The following is a 22,420-nucleotide window of genomic DNA, read 5'->3' as shown; positions in this document are numbered from 1 at the left end:
GAAAGCTGGAGGTGATAACACTCCAGGAAATCCCAGGGATGCAAAACTAAATGTAATTGCAAACCCCCAAAGCAACCACACTTCAATCTACGGTGCTTGAAACAAGGACCGCATCTAACTGGAATTGAGTCGGTGACAACGGCGCACACAAAACATAGTTAAGATTTCTCCGCAATGCTAAGAGCAGAGAATCTATTCTAAGACGGCAGTTTATTTAGGGGAGTGGAGTGATTGCTTAGAAGACGCGGGCCTTGCTGACAGGCTTTTTAATTCTGAGTAAGTGAAATACCGGCGGCTGCTCCCGAACGTTTAGGATCGATCTGTCTTGCACACTGTCCCCACTCAAACCCTCCGACACGTCCCGGGTTTCCACCTGGAACGTTAACAGTCAGCGCGGAGAAGGGATAGGAAGAGAGCGCGACTCCCGGTGAAGGGGTAGGGCTTGGCGGTGACTCGGAGAGAGGCGGAAGGGGAAGCTTCTCGCAGCTTCAATGTGCAAAGCCCGGCGGGCCAGCTCCAGCACTCGCGCTGACCGGAACCCCCCGGAAGCTGGGGATACTGACACCCCCTCCCCTCATTAAACAACTTTACCGGTCGGAAGGCGACACTTCCAGCTGATCTCCTTAATACGTGCTTGTGTGTGAGAGAGAGAGAGCGCGCATGTGCAAGTCTCCTCCTCTTTCTCCCGCCCCCTTCCATTGGAAAGACGGACGGTTATTCTGATTCTGGTGGCGGTTGGACCTGGAACTTTGGCCTAGGTCGCGCGAGCATCTTGGTCTTGCAGAATGACCCGTGTGCTGGCCTTTGTCTCGGCGCTGCTGCTGCGGACTGCGTGCCGGAGCTCGGTGGTCCAGGTCTGCCGACAATTCAGAAACCAACGGCCTCTCTCTTGGGGTGAGTGAGGAAAGTTGTCCAGCTGCTCGTAACCTTTAATGAAAATAATGTTGCAAGTGCCGGTTCTGTGCAGTGAAACACACCCATTGCAGAAACTAGTGTGTGTGTGTGATGGCAGAAGTTGGGTATGTCTAACTAAATAATTATGTTAATTTCACCATTGTTGCACATTTTTTATGTTTACAATGACCAACAGTCCGTCCTGAAGAAGGGTCGCTGGGGTCGAAATGTTAGTTCTATTTTCTGTCCATAGATGCTGCTAGGTCTGCTGAGTTTCTCCGGCAGTTTATGTTTTTGTTTGTTTCATATCACCATGTTCAATACCTTTTTTTCATTTTAGTCCTAGGTGTGGGGAGAGGGTGAGCACTTCAAATTGATCTTTTTCTTTTTACCAGTGGGAAATGTTAAAAGCAGCGTTGACTTGTTCAATACCTTTGCTCGACGTTTGAATCCGTGCAGTTTAGCACATTGTCCAAAATGCCACTCCCTTTACAGCAAGAATCAAAGTATTGCGCATGCCGGAATGTGGGAAATGCTTGAGAAACTCAGAGACCTAGTAGCATCGGTGCAAAGAGAAACAGTTAACATTGGCCTGGATTAAAATGTACCCATTCATCTTGGAGTTGACGTCCATGCTGGAGACTTTTGGACAGGGGCCTCCTTCATACATCACGGAAACAGACTCTTCAGTTGGTCCAACCAATTCATGCCAAACATAATCCCAAACTAAACTAGTCTCACCCGCCTACTCTTCGGCAGACCTACACTGCTGCCTGTCACTCAGCCAGTTTTGCCTGCTGCTACCATCAGTTTGTTACATGGGTTCTAACTTTGCTGACTGACAGTGTCAGTCTTTATCCATGCCTACCACATCAACTGTGTAACCCTCATCGCTCTTTCCATACTTCACTAAAACCTGAAGCAAATATACTTAAATGCATTTCATCCATATTAAATCCTTTCTGACTCTCATACAAACAATGAGTAAGTGTGTGCTATTTGTCTTTTTCACTCTGTTCATGAATCATGGCTAGCCCCTGCAAATACACTCACCCACTTGCTTAACAAGAATCTATTAGTCTCTGTCTTGAAAATATTCTATAATTGTATTCAATCACCTTTTCAGGATTGTCCCAAACACACTCAACCCTAAGAAAGAAAATTGCTTCATCTCCACTTTAAATGCAAAGCCCCTAGTTTTTAAACAGTGACCTCTAGTTCTTGATTCTCCTATACCAAAATACCCTCTTTACATCCAATCTGACAAGACTCCTCAGGATCTTATACTTTCAAATCAATCACTTGTTTGCTTGAGTAAGATGAATGATACCTTACTCAATATTCCTCAAAGCCACATTGTTGCATAGCCGCTTAGAGGTTCTGCACATGCTAACAGTTTTCACAACATTGATTTCCAGTTTCAGAATGTGCTGCCACGCACAGACCTCAGCTTTGAGTAATGGAAAAATGGAGGGAATGTTGCTCTTATTTAAGGAAATTCCATTAGATGCAAGCCTTGCCTGTCCTGACTATTCTTTTAAGGCAATAAGTCCTTTCCAGCTATCAATCTAGTAAACCTTGTTAACTACTTTCAATGCATCTACATCTTTCCTTGAATACGGTGACCAATGTTGTACATAGTACTCCAGATGTGGTCTCGTCAATGTCCTGGAAAACTGAAGCATAGCCTCCCTACTTTTTATTCTATTTTTCTCTCAACAAATTACAATATCCCATTAGGTTACTTAATCACTTGCCATATCTGCATAAAAGCCACAAAAACCTTTTGCAGTTTAAGCATGAGGTCACCCAGGCAATCTCTCATTATTCAGATAATACTTTGTTTCAGTGCCAAAATGGACAATTTTATGTTATACGCCAATTGCCAGATATTTGTCCCTTCACTTAATCACTCTTCATTTTCCTTATGTCCTTTCAGTTTACGCTTCTATCTATCATGTGTCATCAGAAAATTTGGTGATCACACCTTCCATGCTTTCACCCAAATCATTTACATAAATTGTAAGCATTGATGTATCATTGTTGATCTCTATGGTACACTACTCAAAACATCTTGACAACCTGAAAAAAGTACGTTTTATGCTGACACTTTGCTTCTGGTTGGCTAGCCAATCATATGTTTATGCCAATGTGCTACCCACTGTATTGTGAGCTTTTGTGACTGTTCCTAAAAAGACTTCTGGAAATCTAAGTACATTACATCTACCATTTCCTGTCATGCACAGCATGTTACTTCCTCCAAGAACTCTATTAGATTGGTTAAACATGATTTTCCTTTTACAAAATCATTTTGACTCTGCCTGATTGCCTTGACCTTAGATAATTGCCCTTCTATGACTTATTAGGTGATAGCTTCTTACATTTGCCCTTTGACATATAATGAGCTAGTTTGCTTGTAGCTTCCAGCATTATCTCCTTTGTTTTTGCATAAAAGAGTTACATTTGCTATCTTTCAATCTAATCAACATTTGCCCAAGTGATTAATTTTACTATGAATTGTCATTTCTAAAAGGTTTCCGTCCACTGAGATGAAACTGACAAATTGTTGCTAGCTTTATTGTTACATTCTTTTTGAACAAGGGCATAACAGTTGCATGTCTCAAATCTGCCATTGCCACCTCTGTAAGTAGAGATTTGGAAAATTATGGCTGGTGTTTTCCTCCCTTCCTGCCCCAGCCCATATCCATGGATATATTCTGTGACTTAAGTATGGCCAAACCAATGCCTTCTCAGATTTTAGCTCGTCAAGCATGTCAAATACACATTCTTTCACTGAGTTGGACAGAACCTTTCTCCTTGGTACAATACGCATTAAGTACCTCAGCCGTGCTCCCTTTCTCCTTGTGTAAATCTCCTTTTAGGCTCCTAATCAGCCTCGCTCTTCCTCCATCACCTTTTCATCTTTATGTTTTTAGAAGACTTTTTTTATCTTGTAAGTTACCAGTCTTTTGTACTTGTTTTTCCACTTTTGTTTTTAGCCTTCTGTATACAGCCTAGTTAGTGCTCAGTATGGTACCTGCCCTATGAATCCATTTTCTGGCTCAACTCACTCTACCTGTCTTGTCATTATTTATTTGCCCTATCCTTTCTTCCCCCATGGCAATCTCCTTGACTGTATCTGATAGACCTCCTGTCTACTCACAGTCCATTCCTCAGAGTTTTGTGTGCCAATCTTTGATTCTAATTTATCTGTGTCAGGTCTGTTCTCGACCCATTGGGGGAGGATCACTTCCAACAAATTATTCTTACTCTGGACTTTTCTTTATCCTTTTCTGCAGCTAACTTGCATTGTATTATACAAAAAGCACTTCCCCAAAACATTGCAATACTTAATATGTTTGACCCACTTTGTCAGCTAAAACCAGATTCAGTAATGTGTCTCGTATTTTACTGGAAGCACACTGATGTAGCAAATTTTCATGAAAACATGTCAAAAACATTTCTCCTATAATAATTATTACCCAACTATTACTAGAATATCAAACATTCCACATTGTAAGTAATCCACCTGGTAATTCTTGGACCCCTGTGCCAATCCCTTAAAAATTTATCCTTCTGTATCTTACTAGTTAGTGACCCATAGAATGTACCCAGCAATACAATGGTACCTCTGATTCTTGCAGTGTTGTTTACAAAATAACTGTTGAATTTCCTACATAGTGGCAACAAACATTTTTTTAAAATGACTTAATTGGCTGCAAAAGCACTTTGAGACATCACAGAATTGCAAAAGATATCATAAATCTAAAATATTTTCCATGGAAAGCTGTAAAGCCAGGAATAAATAGGTTTTGAGGAAAATCATTGTATTTTCATCTCTTCATGCTAAAATGCACAATATTTTATAGTTTAAATGATTATCATGGGCTGGCACGGTGGCTCAGTTGGTAGCACTGCTGCCTCAGGTTTGACCCAAGTTTGATTCCAGCCTTGAGCAACTGTGCAAACTCCACACAGACATTCTCCCCATGTCTGTGTGGGTTTCCTCACACAGTCCAAAGATGTGCAAGTTAGGTGAATTGGCCATGCTAAATTGCCAGTAGTGTTAGGTGCATTAGTCAGGGGTGAATGCAAGGGGATGGGTCTGGTTGGTTTGCTCTTCAGAGGGTCGGTGTGGACTTGTTGGGCTGAAGGGCCTGTTTCCACACTGTAGAGAATCTAGTCTAATCATGATTATTTCATGAACATGATCATGTAAGTCTAAAGAGGTGATACTGAGGCAAAGAAATAAAAGGTGTAAGTGCTTACGTCTGAATAGAGAAGGGAAGAATAGTGGAAAATTTTGATAGAGGAGAAATTCTACTGAGAAATATAACAGAAGGGAAAGGTTTGAATGATATCTGGCAGAGCACGACTAATGGATGATCTCTTTCCCCAAGTACAAACCTGATTTCCTCCACTTTCAGTCCCAGTAGTGTAGTCATCCTCACAATATCATTACATGTTTGAAAGAAAATAGATGCGTGGTTTAATTTGAAAACTATTAACTTCACTTTAAAATGTTTAGTAGACATATGAGTTGGTATATCTCCACTTTGCATTGAACTTCATTGAAAGGATAAGACGACAGAAAATCAATGTAACTTGTAAAGCTTGGTCATTTCCCTTTTAATTGTAATGAGATCAGGTCTGACTATCGCATGACATTGGCCTGATTTTAAATTGGGTCTGAGCTTGATTGAAGTGTATTGTTAGTGCACTAGGCATTGCCTTGAAATGACTCATTGTTCTAAAAGTGTGAAAGGTGTTCAGGAGTACGGAAAAGATCAGGCAATTACAAAGGATGTGAGTAGACTTTGGATCTTATACAATATTACCTTTGGACTCTGCAAAGCGCATTCTCATTCCACAATTAGAGCATAACAATGCTGATTTAATTTCAGACTTATTTGTTTCATGAGATCTAGTTACATTTTTGTGGTATTTTGGGAAGTACTCAAACTTACTGACATCCAGTGCTTCTTACTAGCCTAATTAAAGAAGGTGCATTGATGACTGTGATGTCATTTACAGTTTCCACTATTAACACACTTGCTAATAACTGATTTTTAGCCTAGCTCTAATATGTAATCCTAATCCTTCCCCCTTTAAATTTAAGATCAGGGATAAAATGAGAAAGTTAATCCTGAACTTTATCCTAACTTCTAATTGTAACCAATGTTATGGACCTGACCAAATCCCCTTCAAATATAACAAGGATGTAGTGTCTAGGCTAACTTTTATTTAAAGGCAAGTGTAAGGTGCTGTGTTTGCCAGAGAGTTTGCCCCCGATCCTCAATGATTCCAGTTTTGTTAGGACTCTTTGATGCCTACTTGGTTAGGACTACTTGGCTTGAGCAAAACACACTTCCTTTTCATCGTGTTGTCAAAATACCTACAAAAGAAAGAAGAACTGATAAGTTTTCCAGAGTTAAAGTTTAACAGAATACTAGATTATTTAACTACTAAACAGCAACTGTTCCGATATAATAACATCCCATAAACACATCCTTGGCAAAGGCAAATTGACTAAAGCAGGTTGTCTTGTGTACAATTCTTGCAGAAGAGACAACTTCAGCTTTAAGTTGTGAAATAAATAACCACTTCCATATCCAGCTTCAAGACACAGCAACTGCTGAAAGCTAAACTAAAACTCTTGTTTGCTGGGAGCCTGACCCCACCTATTTATGCTTCTATTGTTCCAAATTTTAAAAATAAAATCATGCCCCTCAAGCTGTTAACTTTATTACTTTGGAGAAAACAGCTCAAAATGGCTCAAAATCTGTCTTTCAAAATACACCTGTTTTGCCATAGTTTCGTCACACTAAACCTTAACTGAAAACATAACCTGAAAATTAATATATAACCACTAAGTCACATGACAGTAATTATTTGGAGCCGGTTCTGATGCCACTAATGTTGTGTGATATTATCAATCAAATCACAGAACAGGAAAAGGCCATTTGGCCCATCCTGTCTCCAGAGAGCATCCCACACCTTAGTTGAAGGAAATATTTGATCACTCGCCCCAGGGAATACATTAGGTGATATTTTTCAAAATTGTAAGAAAGTGATGATTGCTTTCTGCTTTTATACTACATGCTATCAGATTACTACTGTTTATATTTTTATGTTTGGTTCACAAACATCCATCAGGGAAGGAAATCTGCGATCCCCATCTGGTCTGACCTCCATGTTTCTCCAGACCCACAGTAATGTGGTTGACTTTAATTGACCTCTGAAAGGGTCTAGCAAGCCATTTAGTTGTATCAATCACTACAAAGCCTCAAAGAAATGAAACTGGATGGATCACCTGGAATTGACGTAGGCACCAGGAAAGACAATGGCAGAAACAGACTGCTCGACCCTCAAAGTCTTCCTTCCTAACACCTGGGAGCTGTTGCCGAAATTGGGAGAGGTGGCTCACAGACTAGTCAGGCAACAACCTGACATAATCATACTCGTGGAATAATACCTTACAGACAATGTCCCAGACACCACTATCCATCCCTGTCCCACAAGCAGGACAGACCCAGCAGAGACGGCAACACAGTGGTACACAGTCAGGAGGGAGTTGCCTTGGAAGTCCTTAATATTGACTCTGGACCATATGAAGTCTCATGGCTTTAGGCTAAACATAGGCAAGGAAACCTCCTGCTGATTATGATGTACTGTGCTCCCTCAGCTGATGAATTGGCACTCCTCCATATTGAACAATGCTTGGAAGAAGTACGGAGGATGGCAAGGGCACAAAATGTACTCTGGGTGAGGGATTTCAAGGTCCACTACCAAGAGTGGCTCGGCAGCAGTATTACTAATCAAGCTGGTCGGGTCCTAAAGGACGTATCTGCACGACTGGGTCTGTGGCTGGTGGTGAGGAAATCAACAAGAGTGGAAAAAGAAATACATGACACCTCATCGTTACCAATCTGCCAGCTGCAGGTGCATCTGTCTGTGATAGTATTGGTGACCACTGCACAGTCATTGTGGAGACAAAGTCCCATCTTCACATTGAGAATAACTGCCATCTTGTGTGGCACAATTTACTTTGCTAAATGGGACAGACTTTGAATAGATCTAGCAACTCAAAACTAGGCATCCTTAAGGCATTGTGGGCCATCAACAGCAGCAGAACTGTACCACAGCGCAATCTGTCACCTCATGACCCAGCATAATCCTCCACTCAACCATTATCATCAAGTTAGACTATCAGCTTTGGTTCGATGCAGTGTGCAGGAGGGCATGTCAAGAGCAGCACTAGGTACACCTGAAGATGAGGTTTTAACCCAGTGAAGCCACCAAACAGAACCACTTGTATGACAAACAGCATAAGCAAGAAGTGGTAGACAGAGCTAAGTCATCCTGTACCCAATGGATTCGACCTAAGCTCTCTGGCCATGCCACATCCAGTTGTGAATGATGCTGGATGATTAAACAACTCATTGGAGGAGGAGGCTTCACAAATATCCCCACCCTCAATAATAGGTGAGCCCGGCACATCAGTGCCAAGGTAAGGCTGAAGCTTTGCCAGCAATCTACAGACTGCGCAGTGCCAAATGGATGATCCATCTCTGCCTCCTCCTCTGGTTCCCAGCATTAGATACCAGTCTCCAGCCAATTTGGTTCTATGTGATATCAAGAAACAGGTGGAGACACTGGATACTGCAAAGGCTATGCCTCTGATAACATTCCCGCAATATTACTGAAGACCTGTGCTCCAGAACTTGCTCCCCTAGCCACGCTCTTCCAGTATGGTTACAACACTAGCATCTATCTGACAATGTGGAAAATGCTTGTGTATGACCTGTACGTACAAAGCAGGATTAATCTAACCCAGTCAAGTACTGCCCATAATCTACACTCGATCATTAGTCAGGTGTTGGAAAGTGGTATCAAGCAGCACCTACTCAGCAGTAACCAACTCAGTGACACCCAGTTTTGATTCTGCCAGAGCCATCCAGCTCTTGACCTCATTACAACCTTGGTTCAAACATGTACAGAAGAGCTGAATTCCAGAGGTGAGGTGAGAGTGTCGGCCCTTGCCATCAAGGCGACATTGACTGAGTGTGGCATCAAAGAGTCCTAACAAAACTGGAATCATTGAGGATCGGGGGCAAACTCTCTGGCATCATACCTGACACAGATGGTCATAGTTGTTGGTCAGTTACCTTAGCTCCAGGACCTCAGCCGGAATTCCTTGTGGTAGTGTTCTTGGCCCAACCATCTTCAGCTGTTGGGCGACACTGAGGGCTGCAGATGCTAGAGATCAGAGTCAAGAGTGTGGTACTAGAAAAGCACAGCAGGTCAGACAGCATCCAAAGAGCAGGAGAATGGACATTCTGGGCATAAGCCCTTCATCAGGAATGAGGCTTGTGGGTCGGGGGCTGAGAAATAAATAGTAGTCCATCACTGTCCTCTCTGACCTATTACCTTCTCCTTCACCTTCATCCAACTATTGCTTTCCCATCTACCTCCCCCCACCACACTCACTCCCATTTAACTGTCAGCCCCAACCCGCAAGCCTCCCTGAAATGCCAATTCTCCTGCTCCTCCGATGCTGCCTGACCTGCTGTGCTTTTGCAGCATCATATTCTCACCTTCGGCTGTTTCATCAATGACCTTCCCTCCATTATAAGATCAGAAGTGGGATGTTCACCAATGATTGCCCAATTTTTTAGCACCATTTGTGACACCTCAGATACTGAAGCTGTCCATGTCCAAGATTTGGATGATACCTAGGCTTGGGCTGACAAGTGACAAGGAACATTCATGCCATACAAATGTCAAACTATGACCATCACCAATAACAGGCAATCAAATCACGGCTTCTTGACATTCAATGTTGTTACCATCACTGAATTTCCCACTATCAACATCCTGGGGGTTATCATTGACCAAAAACTCAACTGTACATGCCACATAAACACAGTGGCAACAAGAGCAGGTGAGACGCTAGGAATTCTACAGCAAGTAACACACCTTTCTCCCCAAAGCCTATCCACAATCTACAAGACACGAGCCAGGTGTGATGGAATACTCCCCATTTGCCTGGATGAGTGCGGCCCAACAACGCTAAAGAAGCTTAATACCATCCAGGACAAAGCAGCCCGCTTGATTAGCACTGCATCCACAAGCACCCACTCCCTCCACCATCAGCACTCTTTAGCAATAGAAAATGCACTGCAGAAATTCACCAAAGATCCCCAGACAACACCTTCCAAATCCATGACCACTTCCATCTAGAAGGACAATGGCAGAAGTTGTATGGGAACGCCATGGCCTTCAAGTTCCTTCCAAGCCACTCACTACCTGACTTGAAAATGTACTGCCTTTCCTTCACTTTTGCTGGAATTCCCTCCCTAAAGACATTGTGGTTCAGCCCACAGCAGGTGGGATTGCAGCAATTCAAGAAGGCAGTTCACCACCACCTTCTCAAGGACAACTAGGGATGGGCAATAAATGCTAGCCAGCCAGTCTCTCTCACATCCCACTAATGAATAAAAAACACTTGCATTCCTGTACATTTGAGTATCGGTGAGCATGAAAGCAATGCATTCGCTTAATTCATGTTAATTATTGTCAGGTTGTAAATGGATGTTTCACAGTGAGATCCTGCATTATATTCTATTTGCTGTCATTGAAATTACATCAATTTTGCTAATTATTGTATGGTTAAATTACTTCAAGATATCCATGCTGCTAATTTTGTATCAAAGCCCTTGTACTTAATCAAAATTATCTGCGAACTTGAGGTTTTTTTATAACTTCAAACCTTTTAATACTTTTTATAGCTCCATTTTACCTAACCCAGCACGGCAGTTACTGGAGTGTTTGTACAGCTCCCTCTGAATCTGTCACCTACCAGGAACTAAAACAGTTGCTTAAATCAAAAACAATTGTGATTGATGTCAGAGAACCTTGGGAAATCAAGGAGTATGGACAAATTCCTGGATCTATAAATGTGCCATGTGAGTATATCTTTGTGTACCAGCAAGCAAATTATACTCAATTTTCATAACTATCAGTGTGCAGTAGTAATAAAAGAAATAGAATTCTGGATTATTTCATCAACTTAGTTGACTTCAGCTCCTGGTGCTAATGGTGATGTGTTTTATGTTTTGTGTTTGTGGGATTGAATATTGCTAGAAATGCAGTATTCAAAGTCAGTCCATAATTGGCCTTGATCTGAGTGGCTTCCCAGACCATTTCAGGAGGCAGTCAAACTTGCTGCGTATTTGGATCCAAATATAGACAAGGTTAGGTAAGGGTGGAGGATTTCCTTCAAGGTTTCTGAACCAGATTTATTTTTAATGACAATTCACTACTTTTTAACTATTAGGCTGACTTTTAATTACAGATTATTTTTTATTGTTGAATTCAAATTTCACCGTGGCAGGACTTGAGTTTGTATCCGTAGAATGTTAGTCTGCAATTCTGCATGACTAGTCCATTGACATTATCATCGCCCATCACCTCCCCCAGACTGAACCTAGTTTGTTGTGTACAGTGCTAGACACTAGAGCATTACTGATTCAAGCCGTAGATACGTTGTAGAGGAAAATGACAGGTCTTGATTGTCAAAATAACCTGATAAGTTTGTGGTTGTTTAGTCTTTAAGGAGACATCCTTGAAGGAATTTCTATAAGGTATATAACAAGTATGAAACAAGAACAAAATGAATTTGATATGGTACTTTCAGAATTGTGTGAGACTAGGTAAAGCAAGTACAGGATCCATTTGAAAGTACATCTTGAGGCATTGGTGTGATTAAATATTTATTTTTGTGTAACCTGGAATGAGCTGCAGCATTTAAGGAGCAACAAGATTAATGGAAAATGTTAAGCTTGGTGTTCTGGAAGAATGTGAACAAATGCCACATTGTTTAGTGGATTAGCAACCTAGAGATTGAATTCACAACCCATTCTGGCAAGTTATGGAGAATAGTTCAATAAGTCTGGACTTTACAGGATAGCTTTTGCATTGCCACAAATGACTTCATTTGAATTCTACAAAGGAAGTCACCTCCCCTCTGTGTATATATGTGACTCTCAGCATGCTATGTGGCTGAGGCTTGATGCCTTCTAAAATGGTTATTCATTTGGGACCATTTCAAAGTCAATTATATGCGATTTTAGCCTAGTTGATATTGTTAAATGTGAAAAGCAGCAGGGCATATTCGACCGAGAATAATAATTTTTGTGTTACACTGACGTTACAGTTTGTAATGATGTGTGATTCTGTTGCTGCTACTAGCCTGTAAAATGTTATGGCTGGTAAGTTTTTGTGTACTTAAATTTACCCTCATTTTGTCCAGTTGATGCAGTTGTGGCACCATGCTACATGGTGGAGGGGAACAATGGAGACGAGATTTAGGATTTGTGTGGACTATGTTGTCTTCACACCTTTCGGGTATTATTCGCAATTGAGTTTGCTGTGGATTAGTTTTGATCCAGTTATATTAGATTCCACATGTATTCAGGTTCTCTCTCCACAGGTGCCTCCACACCTGCTGAGTTTTTTTTCCCCAGCGTTTGTTTGTTAGCCTTTTTTTTAATTGTTTCCTTTTTTGAGTACTTCACTTTGTGTTGTGCTTGTATAAGTTAGCTTGTTGAAGTTCACATTTCTGTCTAACTGTAAAGACCTTTTCAAAAACAACCTGTTAATATTTTGAAATGTTCTCTCATGCACAATTTTTACAATATTTAATATTGAACCACAGAAGGAGATTTTAGTGTAGATGACCAAAAGCTTGATAGGTTGATTTTAAACAATTGTTTGAAAAAAACATTTTGGAACTGACAGCCAGACTCCTCCGACCATTGTTGGCCCATAAACCAACAGCCGTGCTCAGACACCACCACCAGAACAAAAGACCCTGTACCCATCATGTGGTCAACAGTAATTTACAGAACACAACTGTGAATGCACCACAAAAGTGTAGAGAAAAGCCACACAGACCAAGTCCTGAACTACCATAGCAACCACCTGAACAACCAGGAGGAGCTGCATTTGGACCCTGTTCCAAATGGCTGCAACACACTGCAGCACTCTCGACATGCAAAGAGAAGAAAACACCTCTACAGAATTTCACCAAGAACTGATACCCCCACAACTTCGCCCACAGATGCCTAACAGACAGACAACGCAATGAGCGCATGCCATGACTTAACTCACTAGTCACTCTACCTTATATTTTAAAAAAAAGTCTCAGAACTGACTGCCAGACTTCTGCAACCACTGGGATTCATGACAGCCCATAAACCGACAGCCATGCTCTCAGACAACAACTCACCAGGACAAAAGACTCTTTACCAATGTGAAAGACAAATGTAATTACAAGATTCCTTGCAAATACTCCACAAAACACTACATAGAACAAACAAGCAGACAACTAGCAATCTACATCCACGAACATCAACTAGCCACTAAACGCCTAGACCAATAGCTATACACACAGATGAGAAGGACCACAAATTCAACTGGGACAACATAACGATCATAGGACAAGCTAAACAGAGGGCTGCCAGAGGCTTTCTAGAGGCATGGAACTCATACACAGACTCCATCAACAAGCATGTATACATGTTTCCAATATACTGGCCACGACAACCAACAACTGGCAACTGGAAGCAGCAGGAACAGAACCACAAATTCTAGAAGAGATAGTATTGCAGTGGTTTACAGGAGGCTCCAAAGCACTGAAAATGTCACCTAGACAGGGGATGAAATGTCTGCAAATCCACTTTCCAGCTTGGCAAATAAAACCTATCAATATATATCTAAACTTGTTTGATCCTTCTTGCAACTTGTCTTACCACCTATTTTTGTGTTGTCTGTAAATTTGGCTACAGTACATTCACTTCCTTCCTCCAAGTTATTTTTATATATTTGATCAGTTGCGGTCCTAACCCTGATCCTTGTGGAACCTTACTAGTTACAGGTCGTCAACTTGAAAAAAACCCTAATGCCCACTCACTGTTTCCTGCACATTGTGCAATTCTCTATCTATGCCAATGTGCCACCTCCCAAACCATTTGCTCGACTTAATCTTTTGGGAAGTATCTTGTCAAATGCCTTCTGGAAATTCAAATAAAACACCCCTTCTGGTTCCCCCCTATCCACTCTGGTTAAGACTTCCTAAAGAAACTCGGCAACACAATAGTCAGACACAATTTTCTTTTCATGAAGCCATACTGAGTGTGGTGATCAGATAATAATTTTTCAAATGTTCTGCTATTATTCCCTTTAATAGTTAATTCCAGTACTTCCCCAACAATAGATGTTAGGCTAATCAACCTGTAGTTTGCTGCTTTTTAATCACCCCCACCCTGCTTTTTGAAAAGGAATGGTGCATATTCAACCATTTGTTTAAAAAAAACATATTATTACCCAACACAAACACTTTGTATTAATTAACAAAAGTAAAAAGAGGAATCCTATGAAATTATGAATTTGGAAGATTTCACTATAATCTTCACTATCTAGAAAGACAAGGAGCAGCCACAAGAGAACACCACTCTGTGTCAGATGCTCTTCTAGCCTGGAATGGTATCACTGTCACTGGGTCAACAGATTGTATTTATCCAAATAAAACTAAGTGCTGCATTTTGGAAAAGCAAATCAGAGCAGGACTTATACACCTTAATGGTAAGGTCCTGGGGAGTGTTGCTGAGCAAAGAGATCTTGGAGTGCCTTCTGTCATAACTCTCTGTCTTCTGACCCCTTACCTAACACTGCAGGCAATTTAGCATGGCCAATTCACCTGACCCGCACATCTTTGGATTGTGGGAGGAAACCCACACAGACACTGGGAGAATGTGCAAACCCCACACAGTCAGTCGCCTGAGGCGGGAATTGAACCCGGGTCTCTGGCGCTGTGAGGCAACAGTGCTTGCCACCGTGCCGCTATTACAGCGGTTTATTAAATCATGAGGGCCATGGATAGATTAAATAGACAAGGTATTTTCCCTGGGGGGAGGGAGGGCATAGGTTTAGGGTGTTGGGGATGAGATACAAAAGGGACCTAAGGGGCAACTTCTTCACACACAGGGTTGTGTGTGTATGGAATGAGCTGCCAGAGGAAATGATGGAAGCTGGTACAATTACAACATTTAAAAGGCATCTAGATGGATATATGAATAGGAAGGGTTTAGAGAGATATTGGCCAATTGGGACTGGATTGGGTGAGGATATCTGATCAGCATGGACAAGTTGGACTGAAGGTTCTGTTTCTGTGCTGTACATCTTTGACTTGTAAACACTGTCGCTGACAGTACTGTAGGAGTACCTGTAGAATATGAACTGCAGTGGTTCAGAAGAGGACTAGCCACCTCCCTGCATTGACTAACTGGGGACTAGCAATAAATGCTGCCTTTTCCAGCATGCCTACATCCTTTGATTGAACGGCAAAAAATAAGTTGGAAGGAGAATGCTGTGAAGAAGCATGCTTACGGAATAATTTTCCTTGTTTTTTTCCATGAATAGGACATAACATTGTTTATTTCAAATAAAATTTTAACAGTAAATATTGTAATCATCCAAGTTTGTAAGTATTGTCAAATAGGTTGTTCCAAGAATATATTACAGTATGGATACAATTAATTTGTTTTGTAGGGTTTCTACACAACCTTAATTGCAGGGTTTTACTTTCTCCTTTCTATTTTGTAACTGGATTACACATTGCTACAGATTGATGTGTAAAACCAAAGCTGCTATTTGCATTTCCAAATATAAATATTTAATGGGCTGAAAATGTGTTGCTGGTTAAAGCGCAGCAGGTCAGGCAGCATCCAAGGAACAGGAAATTCGACGTTTCGGGCAAAAGCCCTTCATCAGCCCTTCAGCTGCGCTTTAACCAGCAACACATTTTCAGCTCTGATCTCCAGCATCTGCAGACCTCACTTTTTACTTAAATATTTAATGGAACCTGTGAAAAGTACAATAAAGGCGAATGGCAAAATATGTTTCCTTGGATCACTGATGACGTATATAAGCAATGTTTTATGCTAAATATCTTATTGATAGTGTTTTAAATATAGATTGCACTGATTTAATGTTCCAATTATCTAAAGTGGGAGAAGTGGAGCAAGCCTTGAAGTTGGATTCAAGCAAATTTATGGAAACCTACAATGGAAAGATGCCGTCCACGTCCGACAAAATTGTCTTTTCATGTTTGGCAGGAGTCAGGAGCAAGAAAGCTTTGGAGACTGCAATGTCACTGGGCTACAGCAGGTCATTACTTTGTATTTTCTATTTTCTTGCTCAGTTACTTAAGCAAACTGCTGATCAAAATTAAATCATAGCTCTGCAATTGAATGAGGTTAAATTCACAAGTGTCACAGTCCAAGAAAAGGTTCTGAATAGTGGCTGTGTTGGCATTAACCATAGATTTCCTGCAGAATGGAAGCAGGCCATTTGGCCCATCGAGTCCACACTGACATTCCAAAGAGCATTCCTACCCAGACCCAGCCCATATTCAATCCCTGTAATCTGAATTTCCGATGGCTAACTTATGTACTGTGCACATCCCTGGACTCTGTGGGTAATTTACCCTGGCCAATCCACCTAACCTGTACGTCTTTGGACTGCGAGAGGAAACCCATGCAGTCTCCACCATCACCCAAAAGTGGAATTGAACCAGGGTCCCTTGTGCTGTGCAGCAGCAATGCTAACCACTGAGCCACCATGTTGCACCTATTCGTTTCCTACCCTGTACAGTCTGCTAGTATTTTAACCACAAAAGCCATCGCCTTTACTTGCAATCCCAAGCGTGCTCCATAGTTTTGTATTGCTTTTGTTTAAAACAAAAAGCTACTTCTCCTTTGAAAGAAATATTGATCCTCTGAAAACATAATCTAACCTCATTGGAAATGTTTTATTCTAGTATTTCCTTGATTCTTTGTGATTCGTAAATGTTTGCTGCCTTATTGCCAGCTGACTTATGGAAAGTGGTTGCTATTTATATTATTATAGGTCTTCAGAATGTGAAGACAACTTATGGTTACTGAGTCTTCTAACCTGATAGGAAAAATTTCTAAGCTTGAATCTTTTCAAAACTGCAACCCATAAAGCTTGATAATACTCTGAATCTACTTGTAGTTTTTATGTTTTTGATGTTGTATTGGGAGTTTAGAATTATACGTTGTAATCTAACTACAGTAGGCCATTAGACACTTTGAGTCTGCTCATCATTCATTTTGATCATAGCTGGTCACCCAAATCAGTAACCTGCTTCTGCTCTCTCCATGTACTATTTGATCCTGTTAGACCTCCTTGAAAATGTTCAATGTTTGGGCCTTAACCACCTTCTGTGGCAGAGAATTTCAAAGGCTTGCCACTCTCCAGGTGAAGTAGTTTCTCCTCATCTGAGTCTTAAATAGCCTATTCCACATCATGAGACTGACCCCTGGTTTTGGACTCCTTGGTCATCAGGAACATCCTTCCCATGTTTACCTTGTCCAGTTCTATTATGATTTTATAGGTTTCTGAGATTGTCCCCTCATTCATCCAAACTCCAGTTAAAAATAGTCATAACCAATCCAGTCTCTTTTCATACATCCATCCTGCCATCCTAAGATTCTGTGTGGAGAACCTTTGTATCACTCCCTCCGTGTCCAGAACATGCTTTGTCAGATGAGATCACAACTGCTCACACTACTCCAGGTCTGCTCTCGCCAAGGCTTTGTATTGCTGCAGTATAATATCTATGCCCCTGTACTCAAATCCTCTTGCTATGATCCTTAACATACCATTTCCCTTTAATACCTGCTGCACTTAAAAGCTTACTTTCAACAATTGGTGTACAAGTATATCAGGTCTTGTTGCACTTTGCCTTTCCACGTCTGGTATCATTTAGATAATCTGTCCTCCTATTTTTGCTATCAATATGGATAACCTCACACTTATCCACATTACATCTGTTATGCATTTGTCCATTCACTCAGCCTGTCCAAATCAAACTGAGGGATTAATGCATCCGTCTCACAGTTCACCCTCCCACTCAGCTTTGTCATCTGCGAAAGTAGCGATATTACACTTGGTTCGCTCATCTAAATCATTAATATGTATATAGCTGGAGTCCAAGCACTGATTCCTGTGGTATCTCACCAGTTACTGTCTGTTACTCAGAAGAAGACCTGTTTATTCCTACTGTTTGTTTCCTCTCTGCCAATCAGTTCTTTGTCCATGTCAGTAGACTACCCCGAATCCCAGTCACTTTAATTTTACAAGCTAATCATTTGTGTCGGACCTTATCTAAAGCCTTCGAAAAATACAAATAAACCGAATTAAAGCACATCCATTGGCTTCTACTTGTCAATTCTACTTGGTATATCCTCAAAAGATTCAGTATATTTGTCAAGCACGAATTGCCTTTCATAAACTTATGCTGACTTCATCTGATCTTGTCACTATTTTATGTGCCCTGCTATTAATTTTTTTATAATTAACTGTCATGTTTTTGCTATTACCGATGTTAGGCTAACCAGCCTATAACTCTATTTTCCAATTCCTTTTCTAAATAATAGGGTTACATTAGCTACTCTCCAATCCATTGGAACTGTTCCAGAGTCTATAAAGTCTTGAAAGATGTCTACCAGTATCTTGATTATTCATATTTCCTTGTGTACTCTGGGGTGCAGGGTATTGGGTACTTGGGATTGAGCAGCATTCAATCCCAACAATTCACCCAAAAGTATTTACCTGATTTCCTTAATTTCTTCCCTCTCACTGGACCCTGCATTCTCCAACATTTTTGGGATGTTATTTATGTCCACTTTTGTGAAGAGAACTAAAATATTTTACGCAGTGTACCCTTTTTAAATGATTTGCCACTGCCTCTGAACCACCATCTTTTAAGTAACATTCCCTCATTTAGTGTAGCCAGCTTGTGCCTCTTACTGTTGTAGTTTTATTTATCTAGTTTCAATCAACAATGAAACTCCATCTTAATAAAGAATTCTATATTATAGTCACATATCCAAGTATATTGCCAAATATTCCTTTCTGATTACACAATACTCAGTCAAGGATGGCTTGTTCTCTAGTTGTCTTCTCAACATATTGATCCAGAAAACTGTCCCCAACATGTTCTGAGCATATCTCACCATTGGTATTACTGATTTGATTTAGCCAGCATATATGCAGATTAAAGTCTTAATATTCCAATTGTAATATGAAATCTGTCAAGGCTCGTAACCTTTGCAGTGTTTAGTGCATCCAGACACATCTTGATATTAGAGAATATGTATTTTTCAGGAAATATGCATTAGCATTCATTTGTTTGTGAAATGTCAATCTTTTAATGAAAACTAGTGATTATCTTCAGTTTCAGAACAATTACTGTATTCCAAGTGGTATCAGATGTTTTAAGACAATTTATCATTGTTTTTAATCTTTATATGTCATTCCACTATTTATCCAGCTGAGTCCTTTCAGGTAGTGAGTGCTGTGTTTTTTTTGTTTCAGAGCTCTACATTTCCCTGGTGGTTGGGAAGAATGGGTGAAATGTGAATTTGCTGAACATCAGCGTTGAACTACTTTGGGGAAAAAATTCTAGAAGAATCTCAGAAATATGAAGAAATAAAAATGACATCAGGAATATTAAATCTGCACTTTTTTTAGTTGAGCTTTTCTTACATTTTAGCTAAAAATATTGTTTAGATATAGTTGAGAATTGTGAAAGCTTTGAAAAATGGTTCTGCAAAACTGATGGTGCTGAAAATATGTTGCTGGAAAAGTGCAGGTCAGGCAGCATCCCAGGAACAGGAAATTCGACGTTTCGGGCATAAGCCCTTCATCAGGAATCCTGATGAAGGGCTTATGCCCGAAACGTCGAATTTCCTGTTCCTTGGATGCTGCCTGACCTGCTGCGCTTTTCCAGTAACACATTTTCAGCTCTGATCTCCAGCATCTGTAGACCTCACTTTCTCCCCAAAACTAATGGTGACCAACTTTACCATGGTATGTTTTGGAATAAAACACAAGTAGGCTAAATTTATCTATGTTCTGTATTCTTTATCATCAGCAAAATTTGTATTAAGCCGAGCATGCGTTTTGTTTATTCTGTATGATGGAACTGCATTTTTAAAAAATTTCCTACAGACTGTATTTTGAGAGACAGCTGCTAAATAATATTTTGTAAGTTGTCACTAGAATTCGAGAACACGTTTGTCCACATGGAATTATTTTCTTTCAAATATTCCTTGCAGTTTATCTTCATTTAAGAACTTATGCATGGGAGTGTTACTGCATGTATAGATGTTCGTTGAAGTATATATTTGGACAGCTTTAAAATGACCAAATGTGCAATGTTCAGAAACAACTTGTGTACAAAAATGTGGGCTTTTACCTGAAACAACTATATAAGAAACTATATTTAGAACAGTTTTTAAACTTCAAATCATTTAATTTTTGCTGAAAAACACAAGTTTTATCTTGCACTCCAGACAGTTAAGTATCAAAATAAAGGGAAAACATTTTATACTGAATGACAGTGATTGGCCAGTAGACTCAGATCAGTGGAAGTATTGCCATGATGTACCAGTTAATGTTAACTGACAATTAACACCAAGTAGTCCTGACAGCATATGTGGAGAAAGGCAATTAACATTGAGCCCAATGTGCCTTCTACAGAATTTCAGCAGAACACAAACCACCTGATCAAATAATTTGTTTCTGATACAAAATAATCTAGCCTAACACTGTTACTTTATCATAGCTAAATAAAATAAAGGACAAACAGGATACTTTTTTTAAAAAAATCTAACTGTGATACTTAAGCAGTCACTGAAAACAAGTTTCTATTAGCAACTACAAAATCAATTAACTTGGACTTATCCTACACTTTTTGATGTGAGGCATACAAAGTATGTTTGACTGTTTGTATGTGATTTTCTTCCTGGGACAGGTTACCACATGGCCACATGACAATGGAAGATGCATTTGCAAAGTCATCCAGGAGTAATTGCTGGAATTTCTGGCTTAGAAACCAGGATGCTACCCAATGCAACATAAAACTTTCAGTGACCCAAGAATCTTTTAAAATTTCTTTGGATATGTGAGAGAATGAGGAAAATGTTTAACAAATTTTAATTTGCTCCAAACAGTATTCTAGCTTTTCAAAATTGATTAGGCTCAGCTGGAGATTGAACATGACATCTAAGCTAGTGAAGGGTTTAGGCTGCAGAGGCACAGTTACCCCCAAATTTCATCCCCTCTGATTTAAAAACTCAAAGCACCTGAATAGCCAATATTTGAATCATTTCTTGGATTAATTTCATATTTCTACCATTTGAAACACAAATCTCAAATATAACATTAAAAATTGATGCAGAACATTAAATCCTCAAAGCCCCGTCTGTTTAATGATTAGGTTGTTTTATTTTGTAATCTTTACATCTTTGTAAACAACTACTGAACAGAGATATAAAAACTCCAACTTTAACACTATTGGAAAAATAGGTTTGAATATTTAATTTTCTATTATTTATAACTATTCTAGTAAAGATGGTTCTCAGACAACCTGGTATGTTTGATCACCTTGATGGCAAGTCTTTGAATTTTGTAACCAGTGGTTAGCTAGAAAGTATCCTTAGACCAGTAACCTATCATTGATGATTCTATTTAAGAACAAATCTGGTAGATATTAAATGAGTACCACCCTTACAACTTGTGTGCCACAGTGAAAACTACAAAGCTATCCCAGTTTTGGCAGATATAATGTGTTAGTCCATATTTTTGAAGTATTCTGTGCTTGGTTAAAAATTCAGTGTAAGACATTTCAAACATAGCAATGCAACTATTGGTTTGTAATGTTATGTGAAGGTAATTCAGTTAAACAAATTCTATTTGCCACAAACCTATAATCTTGATTAGATTTTTCTATGACACCAAATCTAGTGAATTGTAAAACTATCATATTAGCAAAAATACATGTGAAAATGTGCTAAGAATTTGTCAGTTGCAACATTTGTCACTTTACTAGTATAATGTTCTCTAAAAATGATAGAATTTTCTGGTTGTTCAACTATTGCACGGTGATATTAAGAAATATTAGACCATCATGTTTTCGGATGGCTCAAACTACAAAATACAGCAATGCTTTATCTCCACAAATGTGCATCATTCTCTGTAACAGAGATTGGATAAAAAGTATTTGGATTTATATAGTGCCTTTTACCTCAGGCTATCCTAAGGCACTTTACAGTCAGTTACGTACTAGTTACTTGTAATACAGGAATAACAGCTACATCTCAATTATGCTTCCATAAAATCATTAAAAATTGACACCACAAATGCTGGCAAATTTATTTTAGAAAGTCATATAACAAAGTTAGCCAAACAGAAAATACAAACATTTATGCAATACCAACAACGAGAGTTTAAGAACTGCCAGTAAACTCACTATGGCACTGGTCACATTTTGTTTTTTTTGTAAAAAAAAACATTGCCAGCTAATGGAGTTAATGAACAAATACAGCAACCAAAATACGTTTGACCATTTGTAGCCCCTGCATCTAACAAAATA

At 39.8% G+C, this 22,420-nt stretch overlaps 2 protein-coding genes across 3 annotated transcripts in view; one reads left to right on the top strand and one right to left on the bottom strand.

Moving 5' to 3' along the window:
* usp45 (ubiquitin specific peptidase 45) overlaps window positions 1–672 on the bottom strand; it is a 158,454-nt gene extending 157,782 nt beyond the window's left edge. The window contains exon 1 of one of the 2 annotated variants that reach the window (XM_060850186.1): window positions 592–672. The gene's annotated coding sequence lies outside the window, so the exon portion shown is untranslated. Of the gene's footprint in view, window positions 1–289; window positions 535–591 lie in introns of those variants that run through there. The other variant, XM_060850193.1, reaches the window with a different exon arrangement.
* tstd3 (thiosulfate sulfurtransferase like domain containing 3) lies at window positions 453–19,648 on the top strand. The gene is made up of 4 exons (XM_060850216.1): window positions 453–894; window positions 10,686–10,862; window positions 15,966–16,125; window positions 19,360–19,648. Exons 1-4 carry the CDS (start codon window positions 786–788, stop codon window positions 19,424–19,426), a joined length of 513 nt encoding a protein of 170 aa, XP_060706199.1. The 5' UTR covers window positions 453–785; the 3' UTR covers window positions 19,427–19,648.
* Window positions 19,649–22,420: the final 2,772 nt, after the last annotated feature.

The sequence above is a fragment of the Hemiscyllium ocellatum genome, chromosome 3, assembly GCF_020745735.1.
Source record: "Hemiscyllium ocellatum isolate sHemOce1 chromosome 3, sHemOce1.pat.X.cur, whole genome shotgun sequence".
Lineage (NCBI taxonomy): Eukaryota > Metazoa > Chordata > Chondrichthyes > Orectolobiformes > Hemiscylliidae > Hemiscyllium > Hemiscyllium ocellatum.
This window is presented reverse-complemented; position numbering and strand designations above follow the sequence as displayed.

Bases quoted from the DNA above. Each gene is read 5' to 3' on its own strand.
- tstd3 (XM_060850216.1), top strand. From the start codon at position 786: ATGACCCGTGTGCTGGCCTTTGTCTCGGCGCTGCTGCTGCGGACTGCG. The intron at 895-10,685 runs GTGAGTGAGGAA...TACTTTTTATAG, and splicing joins CCAACGGCCTCTCTCTTGGG to CTCCATTTTACCTAACCCAG. The intron at 10,863-15,965 runs GTGAGTATATCT...AATTATCTAAAG, and splicing joins TGGATCTATAAATGTGCCAT to TGGGAGAAGTGGAGCAAGCC.